Raw genomic sequence first — 12508 nt, 5'->3', positions numbered from 1 at the left:
TGTATTTGTCATGTGAACACATGGTTGCAATTACACAAATAATTCAGAGAAGACGATAAAATAGGAGCTAAACATACTGAAAATGTAAAATAAGAAGACATTATGCTGCTGCTACTAACATGTCAGAAAAGGCACATCCTAAACATTAACCAATTTTAAACTTCAATATTTACTTGTGTAATTGCAAATATCTAAAACTGCAAGCATTTTTCACTTGACAATTTACTTTTTACTCCTTGATGCAGCTGGTTCTTACAAAAGGAATTGGAAGTAATGGTTGCCAATCCCATGGATGGTACACTTTCAAATTTAGTGAACCTTCCAAGTCGCAATGAAGTGGGATTTGCTAGTATTCGCTGCCACAACCGTTTGAGCTGACAGCTGAAAATGCTACTAAATGTTCACTGTATATACACAGATACACTCATACACATACAGTCATATTTTCAAATAAACAGAGAAATACCAATTTTATCGCTAATGTCCAAACTAAATTATCTTTGCATCTGAAATCAAACACATTATGATCACGTTTGTAACAACATTACGATAAACGCCATAACAAATAATATGTCACACAATAGAATATAAAAAAGCCTGAAAAAGCAACAACACAGAAAGCCACTAAATTAGTGAAAAATGATGGATGTGTGCCTTCAGGTCATTCAATGAACTTAGAATTCACATCAAGACCGAGAGTCTTGTTCCTTGGCAGATCCAAATGGGTGGCTAAATCGTTGAAATGAAATAGAGTTACTTTCTAAAAAGACATGTTAACATATTATGAATTTGATGGTATAGAGCCATATATACACTTTATCATTAATGTGATCAGGTTACGTATATACACTTTATCATAGAAGTGCCGAGAGTTTTATGTAATTTGGGTCTTATTCAGATTATAAGCTGAAGCCATAAGCCATCTTAGTAAGTTTATCCAAACATCTCCGCAAGATAGAAAAAACCCTTAAACAACATCTATTATTACTACTAATGGCCTTTACTACTAAAACTGCAAAATCAATATCATCAATCAATCTAGATAATCTATCACAATAAAGCAGACCCAAATGATTCAGGTTTGACTTGTAAAATATACATACAGTACTTGTGCTAAGCTTCTATGCAAATTATCCACAAAAATTAAAGAGCAAAATTAACTTGCTCACTAACGATGATAGGATCTCTCCCATTCAATTATAAATCACGTATACGTTCACTTATAAATTTCCATGCCAACTTACCCTTATCAATAGCTTAAGACGGCAACAATAGCATATCCGCCAAGCCAAAAAATATCGTTCGAAACTTAAACACAAAAAACAACGGAAAAAAGGATAGTAAAAACATACCTTTGCAAAGTGATGAAACCCTAAACTTTCAAACCTTCGCAAGCTGATAAAACCCTAATTTTTCAAACCAAAGCGAACTTCCGCAAACTGATGAAACCATAGTATTTGAAACCAATGAAACCTTAGGATTTCAAAACGAAAACGCCTGTAGTAGATGATGATTTAAGTTTTGTCACTTGTAAACATAATTTGCACCTCAAATGTTCACCCGATTTTAGTGGTAATTGTGCCCGCTGTGATTTTGCTAAAGAACGGGTTGAAGTTATAAACAGAATTCCATGAACAATAAAATAGAAAAATCATAAGTAAAGTGAAACAAATAATTTTAAGAAGCATAAAGTATCTAGTCTAGAACTCCCGTTCTAAAAAACTAAACACAATTCATTAAATATCAAAATCAAAATCTAAAACATAGCAGCATCATTAATTAACTAATTGATCATCAAATTAAATGAGGTAGGGTTTGATATAGACTTACCACTGGTGATCAGCGACACGGAAAAACAGATCCGTTGAGTTGGATAAATTGATGAAGAACAACGATTATAAACCTAAATCGTCCTTTTAATTGCTTTAGAGAACCAAAGTATTAATAGAAAACCCTTCAATCGATGCTTATCAGCAGTAAGACGAACCGATGAAGATGGAGATGGTGAGGTAGGTCTTTGTTTTGTCATTAAGTTGGGATGAAGTGACGATAATGGTGATGGTTTTTAGGTTTTTCTTTGGGGGGTTTGTTGAAGAACAACCCAGAAGGAGTTTGAAAGGAAAAAAAAAAAAAAAAAAAGAAGGGGGGAAAAAAAAAAGAAACGGTAACATGTACAGTGAAGCTATAGTATTTGGGTAGTTGACAAGATGTGATTGGTTTAATTAGTATATGGTATAATATAATTGTCTACAGAGTATTGAGTTATTAACTTAAAAAGGGAAGGGTAAAATAGGTACTTCATTATAAATGGTGTGTATGAACTAAAATGAGGTGACATATTTTAGGTATTAAGTGAATGTAAATGCTAAACTCATTTATTTTAATGACCCGTTTGACTAAGAAGTTTGTCGTTGTTTTTACAAATATATAGAGACATGTATTTTCGTATACATATGTAACGTAATTAATTTCATAAAAAGAATTCATATTTGAATATTAATAATATAATAATTATAATTATAATAATTATAATTATTATATTAAAAGTAAATAATAATAATAATAATAATAATAATAAAGTTCACTTAAAGTTGAGTATTTTATATTTATATTTTTAATAATAATAATAATTATAATTATTAGTAATAATAAATGTCTTTTAAATTTTTTTAGAAAATTAAAATTACAATTTAGGAGAGATTAATATTTTCTTTTATAAAAGATTTTGTATTATTTTTTAATTAAATTAATATATAATTATGACATCATCATTATAAAAATAAATGGTAATTAGCTTAATGATGGCATCATTATTTTAGAGTTTTATATGACTATATAAATAGATAGATTAAACAATGACTTTTGTTTAGTAACTAATCCGGGTCCCGCCCGCGCGATGCGGCGGGAGTTTTCGGCCTGCGTATTCATATTTAACGTAGCTTTATTTACAGAAGAAAAAACGGCTCATGTGTTAAGCGACGTTGTTGGTGTCGTCCTCTTTAGCGTTTTTTAAAATCTTACTGGTTCAAACGTAGTTTCGTTTTGTTGATAAAATTATTTCGAGTCTAACGGGGCTGGCGAAAAAAATTAACTCCCGGCGAGCAGGAAGATACATGTTGTCGTTGTATTTAGCGTTTTTTAAAAAGTGTCCGTTTCGAACGTACTTTTTATCGTTTTGTTCATAAAATTATTTCGAGTAAGACGTTGCTGTCGGAAAATTTTAACTCGCGACGAGCGGGAAGATACAGGTTGTCGTTGTGTTTAGCGTTTTTTTAAAAAGTGTCCGTTTCGAATGTAGTTAGTTACGTTTTGTTCATAAAAATATTTCAAGTTTAACGGAGTGCTTGGTGAAATTTAACTCGGAGCGAGGAGAAAGATACGGGCTGTCGAAGTGTTTGTGTGAAGTGGTTATTTTAAGTGACGGAATTTACGTTTTACCCCTGAAATACAAGGTATTTTTTGTAAGTTGATAATAGTTGAGGTGGGTATATTGCGGTTTTTGGGTGGAATTTTGGGTCAATGTGGTTTTGACCGGTTTTTATTGTTGGCTCTTTGTGACAAACGATGGTTTATAATGACGTTTATAATGACGTCATCACACTTCACCAAACTCATCTTTTTCAATTAGACAAGATTCTTCATAAATTCTAAATATACCGATACATTTTACTAGATCTACCCTGTCAACTTACTCATCGTCAACTCGTCATTCTTTGATCATATATTTTCCTAGATTCCATAACAACTTTTTTTCAGAACTCTCCTTCATATCTCCTCTTTCACATACGAGTGAGTCATCAAAATCTCAGCCCACCACCTCCATCCCCTTTATTCGGAAACAAAGGCAATAGTAGGCAGTCGGAAAATTGAATTCCGACGAGGTCCGACCAGAGTGCGTGGCAGCGCGTCAGGGGTTTGATGCCGGTAAAATTGATTTTGATTATGCATTTTATATAATTATAATTCTCCTTATCGATCAATATATACATACGCATCAGAATTATATCAAACTATCACGTATTAGGTTTGAAAACTGAATCAAATAACCAGAACTTTACACAAGAATGGGCGGTTGTTTTGCGGACGTAAGCGGAGGAAAAGCCGCCGTGGGCTGCGGCGGAAGTAATGTTGTTGCTACGGCTTCTGATGAAGTTGTTGATTGTTTATTTAGATCCAAAGGCTTTCAACCACTCTATACTCGAATTGAGGTATATATATGTATATATGTGTATGTACATGATTATATAAGTAGATGATCATCATGAAATGATTGTACTATCGAACTTTGTTTGGTTGTTTTGTTTACAATTGGATTGGATTTAATAAATGATTGGTGTTTGGTGTTTTGCGGTGGGGTAGGATCTGGGTTGGTCCCTTTCTGGGAAGTATTATAGTAGACTCAAATAGATGTGTTTAGACTTTAAATTTAAAATAAAAAAGGGTCAAAAGACCAACCTTTATTCTCTCACCTCTCATCGTGTTTCGGAGTAATTGGTGATTGGTGCAGTCTCTTTATCCGGCCACCGGCATCTCGTCGGTTGATTGGACCCCTCTTCTCTTTTGTTCTCTTTCCGGCCGTTGGTGAACCACCCGGCGTGTTTTATTTTCGAGCTTTTCTTCCTTTGTTCTCTCAGACCTACTTTCCCTTACCCTGAAATGGAGCTTTCGAATTTTCCGGCGAAGCTTTCCTTCTGGAATCCGGCAGCAGGCGGCGAGTCTGTGGAGTTTTTTTATCACGAACTCTGCTTTCCGGTGGTGTTTAGGGTGAAATTAATTTTCAGTTCAAGAGTGCTAGTGAGTGAAATATATAAAAGGCAAAATGGGTCAGTTAGAAGAAAACAACATTATTTTAGGGATGGGACTGGGACTGGGACTGGGACATGGACCGGGACCTTTAGATGCACATATTTATTGTCTTTTTAATTGAAAATTGAAGAAACAAGTATAAATAATGGACTGCCTGCAGCATAGTCACGGTCAATTTACAAATTATCAGATAAGATTTTTACAAATTATTTTGGTTTTAACAAGTGTTACAAAGAAAGTCTCAAATCTCTATGTTCAAGGTCAAAGTTTATGATTTTAGCTTTCAAAAATGTTGCATATTTATGTTTCTTATCATTTTCATCTTGTTTATTACTGTAGTTTGTTGATAGTGATGATATAGATAACAGAAACACACTGAATTTGTATTCAGCTATGTGGAAATATTCCCTCTCTGTATATTACTCATTTGTCACTAATGAATTGCAGTTGTCATTATCAGCTTTAAAGTTATCTGATCTGCACACCATTTCAGAGGTAATAATACTTATATTCCTGTTATTGTCTAACTGTTAGCTTTTTTTTTTTTTGGAAAGGCAAGGCCCCAAAGTGAGGTTGATGAGGATTGCTTATGTTAGCTATCTTATATGTCTTCCTATGCTTGTTAGTTGTATATCTTGAATCCATGCACATCTAATGTCCGTGCTTGCGACACTTTGTGTGTTTAATTAAATATATTTATATTTACTCAAGTATTGATTTCGGTAATTTTATTAGTGATAAACTCCTGAAAATAAGTTTCAGGCAAGTGTATAGAACAGTTGTAGTGAAATTTACTTGAACTGAAAATTACTTTTGCTTTTGTCTGCTTGGACTCGGTATCCTATATATAACATCAATGTATATTTTTTTTTTTTTGAAAGGCAATGTTAGTGGTTAGAGTTAATTCACGAAAATCCCCCCCCCCCCCCCGAGACTCGAACCCTTGGTCTCCTCGAACACCATGTTAACATGGTGACCAATGAGGCAAAGCCCCATTGGCCATCAATGTATATTTAATGTCAGGAAAAAAAATTTATTTTTTTTGGACCCTATTCAAAATAGTTACATTCTTCTATATTGTTTGCTCTGCAATGCTACAAACTTAAAGATTATGTTCATGCTATGTTTTCCTTAAACTGTAGAGGTACCCAATGGCGATTGTATATGCCAAGAACACGGATGGAACCTTGAAGGAACTTGGACGAACAGAAATGATCATGAACAATTTGGATCCCATCTGGCATCAGAAATTAACTGTTACTTTTGAATTCGAGACTGTTCAGCTGTTGATGTAAGCATTTTGTTTGTAATCTTGTTTATAAAGTCTAGTAGACCCCATTGAAGATTATTAAGTAAATCTCTATGCATATCTAATGGTTCTTTGTTTACAGCTTTCAGATGTATGGTGTGGATACCAAGTATCATAACTTGTCAACAGAGGTCCATATAACTTTTCTCCTAACCCTCATATGGTTTTGTTAGAGGTGGCAATTTGGACCCATCTACTTATACATGAATGGACTTGCATGATGTGCAATCTCCACCCGGTAATATAATTCTGAAAATAATTTGCTAGTTATGGAAATAAGTCTGAAGTCTTTAAAATCGTATTTCTATGAGAAAGCTACATTAATATTATTAAAACTTCAATAAGATAAATTTGTAATCATATTTGGCACAAAATGTTAATGAAAAAATGAATAGAAAGTGTTCACACCTGTTGGCTCGTACCAAAATAAAGTTCCACCTGAACCTATTTTGACCACCGTGCTCAGTCTGCCCATATTGCCATCTCTAAACTTTGTGTTTGGGTGATTACCATATGTATTCTTCAAACTTGTTCAATTTATTCCATTATATGTGTAGTGTCATCTTGAATTTTATATATGCCACACAGATGCGGCCGGACCTAAAAGACCAAGATTTTGTTGGAGAAGCCAACTGTATTTTGTCACAGGTAACTTTACTTCCTATTCTTGATTTTCTTGTGATATCGGCAAATATTATTAGACTAGTTACATTGGACTCAAAAGACTGCTGATGTAGGATATTTCTTATAATTGTTTATTCCCTCTTAATGAAGTCTTCCTTCTAGACATGCTAGGAAATTGAATTACGTACCAGATGCGTTTTGATCTGTTTAACCTAGAAACATCTTACTTACCATGATCATATAAAGGGCGGTTTTGTCCCAAACGGACAGAACTGGGTCAATGCAAGCCTTTTGGTCATTGGGGTTGTCAGCATGTCAATATGATCCAAGAGAGCAAAAAAAAAAAAAAATTTAATGCTAGAATTCACAGGTCTGAGTTGTTTTTTTAAATGTCAAGTCTGACTCGTTATCTAACCCACCTCTTTTTATCACCTCCGTTTGATGTTTATACCTTCTTCTAAGAAGTTCAATGACACAGTTGAGCTTTAAATCTTATTGCTAGTATAAGATGAGTACTGTACATTCTCTTTATGAAAGTTTATTCTGTTACTTGTAACTGCTGGCAGATCATGAATCTTCGAAGAGGAAATATCACCCTAAAACTTCGAGGTAGAAATGTGGATGATGTTCGAAATCTTGGTTCGATAACTGTTTGTGCAGAGGTAATCATTGATCCTAAATTGGATATTGAGATGAAACTTCGGTGTTCAAACTTGAAATACAAGTGTCTGTTCTTTAAATGTGTAAGTACTCTCCGAGTAGTTACTATTGGTCTTTATAATCTGTCTCTGGGATTATTATTTATAATATAGCGTGTTATCTGTACAGGATCCATTTTTAAGGATCTCTAGAATTGTCAAGGATGGAACTCATGTTCCAATTTGGGAGACAGAAGTGGTAAGCAACAAATCGGGCCCTGTATGGAAGCCTTTACGTCTAAATGTGCAGCAATTTGTTAGCAAGGTGAATTTGGCTAACCATTGTTCACTATGCATTCTTCTAAATTTAAGATGCATATATCATTGTTATTTAATGACCTTTTAGATAGTTGTCACCTAGTTATTACCTAGAGTGGTTCCAACGTCATTGCATTGTAATATTCCAAGTTTCCTCTCTTCTTTTATTTATTCCCACTGAATTATGACATATACGTTATTCTACTTTTTCAGGACAACCCTCTACTTGTTGAGTGTTTTGACTCCAGTAGCAGTGGCAACCACACACTAATCGGGTAATGATTTTGCTATACATTGCTCTAGTCAAATAAATGAAATATCTTTATGGTGTAATAATTGTCTATTTGCATTACTGATATTGACTTCAACATTGAATTTGGCAAAGTAAAAAAAAAAAAAAAAAGATTGATTAAAAAGTGATCCATACCAAAATAGTGGACCTTTGTGTTGAAGATCACGCTGTTTTGAAATTTGAAGTAACAGGGTTTTTTGTTGTTGTTGTTGACAGTAAACTGCAGACATCAATTGAAGCCTTGGAAAAACTTTACAATGGAAAAGCAGGTGCAAATTTTGTCTTTCCATCTTCTCATCAAGATGGTCACGAGAAGGTAAATTTTGCTTACGTGTCGTACTACAATTTTTTTTTTAGAGTAACTTAGCACTCCTACATTTTTCTTAACATGTTATGATGAAAAATAAGATAGGGACATATTTATTTGAAAAAAAAAAAAAAAAAAAAAAAAAAAAAAAAAAAACTCTCTCCAAACTACATTCACATTGCAATTAATGAAGCATCAGGAAACTGGATTTAGATAATGCGTTCACACTTTACATATGCTACAGGTTCTCAAGGGTAAACTACTTTTTGTGGATGAATATAAGGAAAAGGAAGTCTATAGTTTTCTAGATCTTATTTACAGCCAATTTGAGCTGAACTTCATGGTTGCAGTTGATTTTACAGGTAAGTGTGCTAAAATTAATAATGTTGGCATGTAATATCTACTTGCTGAGCTGTAAGGTTTATTTTTGCAACGTCCCGTTGTTGACAGCTTCGAATGGAGAACCTCAAAGTCCAGATTCATTGCATTACATTGATCCTTCTGGCTGCTTAAACGCATACCAACAGGTTAGGTGGTTTTTAACTTTTGTAATTTTGGTTTGATTCACTTCTGACTAAATTTTTCTCTTTTAAGTATCAACCGGAAAATGTCTTTTGTAGAGGTTTCGGCCTTTTACTTATGAATAAGTTGATTCAGCTTATCTTTAATCTCCAACGGGTAAAACAAAAGATTAAAAATGAAACATGTCAAATATGTAAAATAGGTTAAAATTCTCACAAAGTGCCATCTTTGACGGCATCAAACTTCTTAAACCATTTTATAAATATTTACATTATTATTAGTGCAATACAATATATTCTTTGTAACCGTATTGACCCCCATTCACACACTTCTAAAGTTCTGGACAAAAAAGCATGTGTTGGGTCAATCCTACCTGTCTAAATCTAGTGATGACCTGTCAGGCAACCCTATCATTTTGATAAAAAGCCACTATTCGTGTCCACTAATAGTTGCATCATGGGCTCTTCAATCAAGTATGAATTACATTCACTGATTTGTAAATGTTAATGTTTTCTCATCACAGGCCATTATGAAGGTTGGGGAAGTCATACAAGTTTATGATTACGATAAACGCTTTCCTGCTTGGGGTTTTGGTGGAAGTGCAGCAGATGGTTCTGTAGCTCATTGTTTCAATCTTAATGGAAACACTGGAAACTCTGAGGTATAGACCGTTTCTTATGTTGCTTTATGCTTTAACATATCTGCTCTGTTGGTTAGTAACATGTTGGATAACTATTGCCGTCTATTCACTGTGGTACGTGAAGTAAGGTGTTTTTTTTTTTTTCCTTCCATTATTTTGCAGGTTGAAGGAGTACGTGGGATAATGACTGCTTATCGTAATAATGCCTTGCGTTCTGTCTCCCTTCATGGACCCACCTTACTTGCTCCAGTAGTAAAGCAAGCTGCGGAAATAGCTGCTCAATCCCTCTCAAACAATTCCAACAAATACTTTGTTCTGCTAATCATAACGGTAAATATGTAATGATATAATTTGTGAACACACTCTCTCTCTACTTATATTTGCTATAATAAATTACTGATTTTTCTTGTATTTATACGTACTTTTTAGGATGGAGTTCTTACAGATCTACAAGAGACTAAAGATGCATTGGTCTCGGCCTCTGATCTTCCGTTGTCAATTTTAATTGTTGGAGTGGGTAATGCTGATTTTAAACAAATGGAGGTATTATCATTATCATTATTATGATTAGGAAATGAGTTTCTTCAATAATCAGTCTAGCTTTTTTTTTTTTTTTTTGAGTAGATTGTTTGAAAAAGGTTTCTATGCCCTTAGAATATGCTTTGGCTGACTTTTGACCCATTCTCCATCGTAAAGTCATTTACAATGTTAAACTCTTTTTCATGTTAGAGATCTGAATTAACCTAAATGGACCTGATCTTAAAAGATGGGTTAAACCTTTCCTGAAAGCTATGCTAATTGTGGGAAAATAAACCACTTAAAATATGGTGGTGTCTTATTAATCGTTTCCTGAAAGCATCAATATGCACATGATCTGTAACCCTATTAATATCAAACAGATTTTGGGTGCTGATAATGGACGACGACTGGAGAGCTCAACAGGAAAAATAGCTACTCGACATATTGTCCAGTTTATTCCCATGCGTAACGTACATTGTAAGTAAACTAAATTATCATATTTTTTATCTAGGTTTTAGTTGTAATCGTAGGTTGCAATTTTGACCCGTTGACTTGTAAACGGGCTGTTATTGGTGATGTGTATCTCTAACGGATCAACAGGGAAAATGAAAACGAATTAGTTAAAATGAAACATGTTCAAATTTTCCAAAATGGTCCAACAGATCGATCGATAATTGTCTCCAATGCCCATAACATCCTTAACCACTTTATTGAATTTACTTTTGCGTGTTATCATTTTTCACACACCCCATATTTGATGAAATACGGAGGAGACAATTGTTTGGAATCAACCCAACGTATATAAGTTATCCAATACCTGTTCACTCGATACACATCCTTGCTCCTTTTTCTTATGATATATATATATATATATATATATATATATATATATATATATATATATATATGGGCAGGATCAATGGGGAACTAACCAAGCGGGGGAAGCAAATTTTTTTTTTTCTTTAGTTTTTTTTGAATTTTTTTTTTTTCCGGCATCAAGATCACACGAAAATATGAACATTTAGAAGAGACACTTCGTAATGAATGTTATTATTTAGGCGGGAAAACGATCGACAAAAATAACATTCAAGATAATATTGTTCGTGAAGAATATGAACGTTTTTTTTCATGTTTTGTGAAGTAAAATTTAGCCCGATTTAGAGTTTAGGGTTTAGGGTTTAGGATTTGGTGTTTTGGGTTTATTCCATAAACCCAAAACACCAAACCCTAAACCCTAAACCGTTCGTGTTAAAATCTCAATCTAAATCCTAAATCTAAACCCTAAATCTAAACCCTAAACCCTAAATTTCTAAACCCTAATATCTAAACCCTATAAACCCTAATATCTAAACCCCAATAGCTAAAACCTCAATATACGCTCGAAAAACACGATAATTGTTATATATTACTTCTTCGAGCGTTTTCCCGCCAAAATAAGAACATTTATCACAAAGTGTCTCTACTAAATGTTCATATTTTCATCTCATCTATAATGTTCGTGAACAAAGTTTTTTCAGAAAACGAAAAAAAAAAAGTTTTTGCTTCCCCCCTCCCCCAATGGTTACTTCCCTCTTGATCCTACCAATATATATATATATATATATATATATATATATATATATATATATATATATATATATATATATATATATATATATATATTATTTTTATTTTTATTTTTTTTGTTTTTTATTTTTTTTGTATATGAAGATGAAGATGCATCACGGGTGCTGCATGCTTTACTGGAAGGGCAATTGCTTACTTACATGAGAAGTAGAGATATCAGGCCTCTCAATGCTACTAATGATCTGCACCATGTTCCTTTTCCACCAGATCCACTATCGAGATAAAACATGCTAGCATTAGTTTTTTTGCAAATTCCCCATATCTTTGACTTTCATCATATGCGATTAAGAACGCTGTAGTCAAATTACCATATTTAATTTATTGATTGTATATGTACTTGCACACATAATTTTGACATTTCTCAACCATATTTTGTCAAATTTCTTTTCTACATGAATTGAATTTAACGATGGGTAATGGGGTGGATGAAATTGGAATGGAGGTGGATGAAATGGGTATGGAAGGATGGGAAGGGTCCGGAGATGGAGTAGATAATAAGAATGGAAGGGTCTGGAAATCTGTAAAGGAAAGTAAATATCCTTGCAAAGTAAAAAGACGAATGGCATGTATGTAAAAGTAGCTGATAGCTTTTTGCTTGTAGCTGATAACTTTTAGCTGATAGCTAGTAGCTTTTAGTTTTTTAAATATATTTTGGTGTAGTGTTTGACGTATTAGCTGAATCTCTTAAATAAAGAGTACAATTTAGCTTTTTGCTGATAGTTAGTAGCTTTTAATTTTTTAAATATATTTTAGTGTAGTGTTTGACTAGATTAGCTGAATCTCTTAAATAAAGAGTACAATGACAAAAAAAATAAAAAATAAAAGTTAAATGCTACTTCTAGTAATTTTTAGTTTTTTTTTTTTTTTTTTTTCTGTCTAAAAACTTTAAACTCCTTTTAACCAAGAA

The 12508-nt window shown here is 33.3% G+C and overlaps 1 protein-coding gene across 1 annotated transcript; it reads left to right on the top strand.

Annotated features, from left to right (window-relative positions):
• The first annotated feature begins 4048 nt into the window (after positions 1 to 4048).
• LOC139865793 (protein BONZAI 3-like) lies at positions 4049 to 11966 on the top strand. The gene is made up of 16 exons (XM_071853895.1): positions 4049 to 4208; positions 5254 to 5301; positions 5949 to 6097; positions 6198 to 6246; positions 6704 to 6763; positions 7306 to 7482; positions 7568 to 7702; positions 7909 to 7970; positions 8204 to 8303; positions 8539 to 8656; positions 8745 to 8821; positions 9340 to 9477; positions 9619 to 9786; positions 9886 to 9999; positions 10356 to 10452; positions 11686 to 11966. The coding sequence occupies exons 1-16, from the start codon at positions 4065 to 4067 to the stop codon at positions 11823 to 11825; spliced, it is 1776 nt and encodes a 591-aa protein (XP_071709996.1). The 5' UTR covers positions 4049 to 4064; the 3' UTR covers positions 11826 to 11966.
• The last annotated feature ends 542 nt before the right edge of the window (positions 11967 to 12508 follow it).

Source organism: Rutidosis leptorrhynchoides, chromosome 9 (assembly GCF_046630445.1).
Source record: "Rutidosis leptorrhynchoides isolate AG116_Rl617_1_P2 chromosome 9, CSIRO_AGI_Rlap_v1, whole genome shotgun sequence".
NCBI classification, from domain to species: domain Eukaryota; kingdom Viridiplantae; phylum Streptophyta; class Magnoliopsida; order Asterales; family Asteraceae; genus Rutidosis; species Rutidosis leptorrhynchoides.
This window is presented reverse-complemented; position numbering and strand designations above follow the sequence as displayed.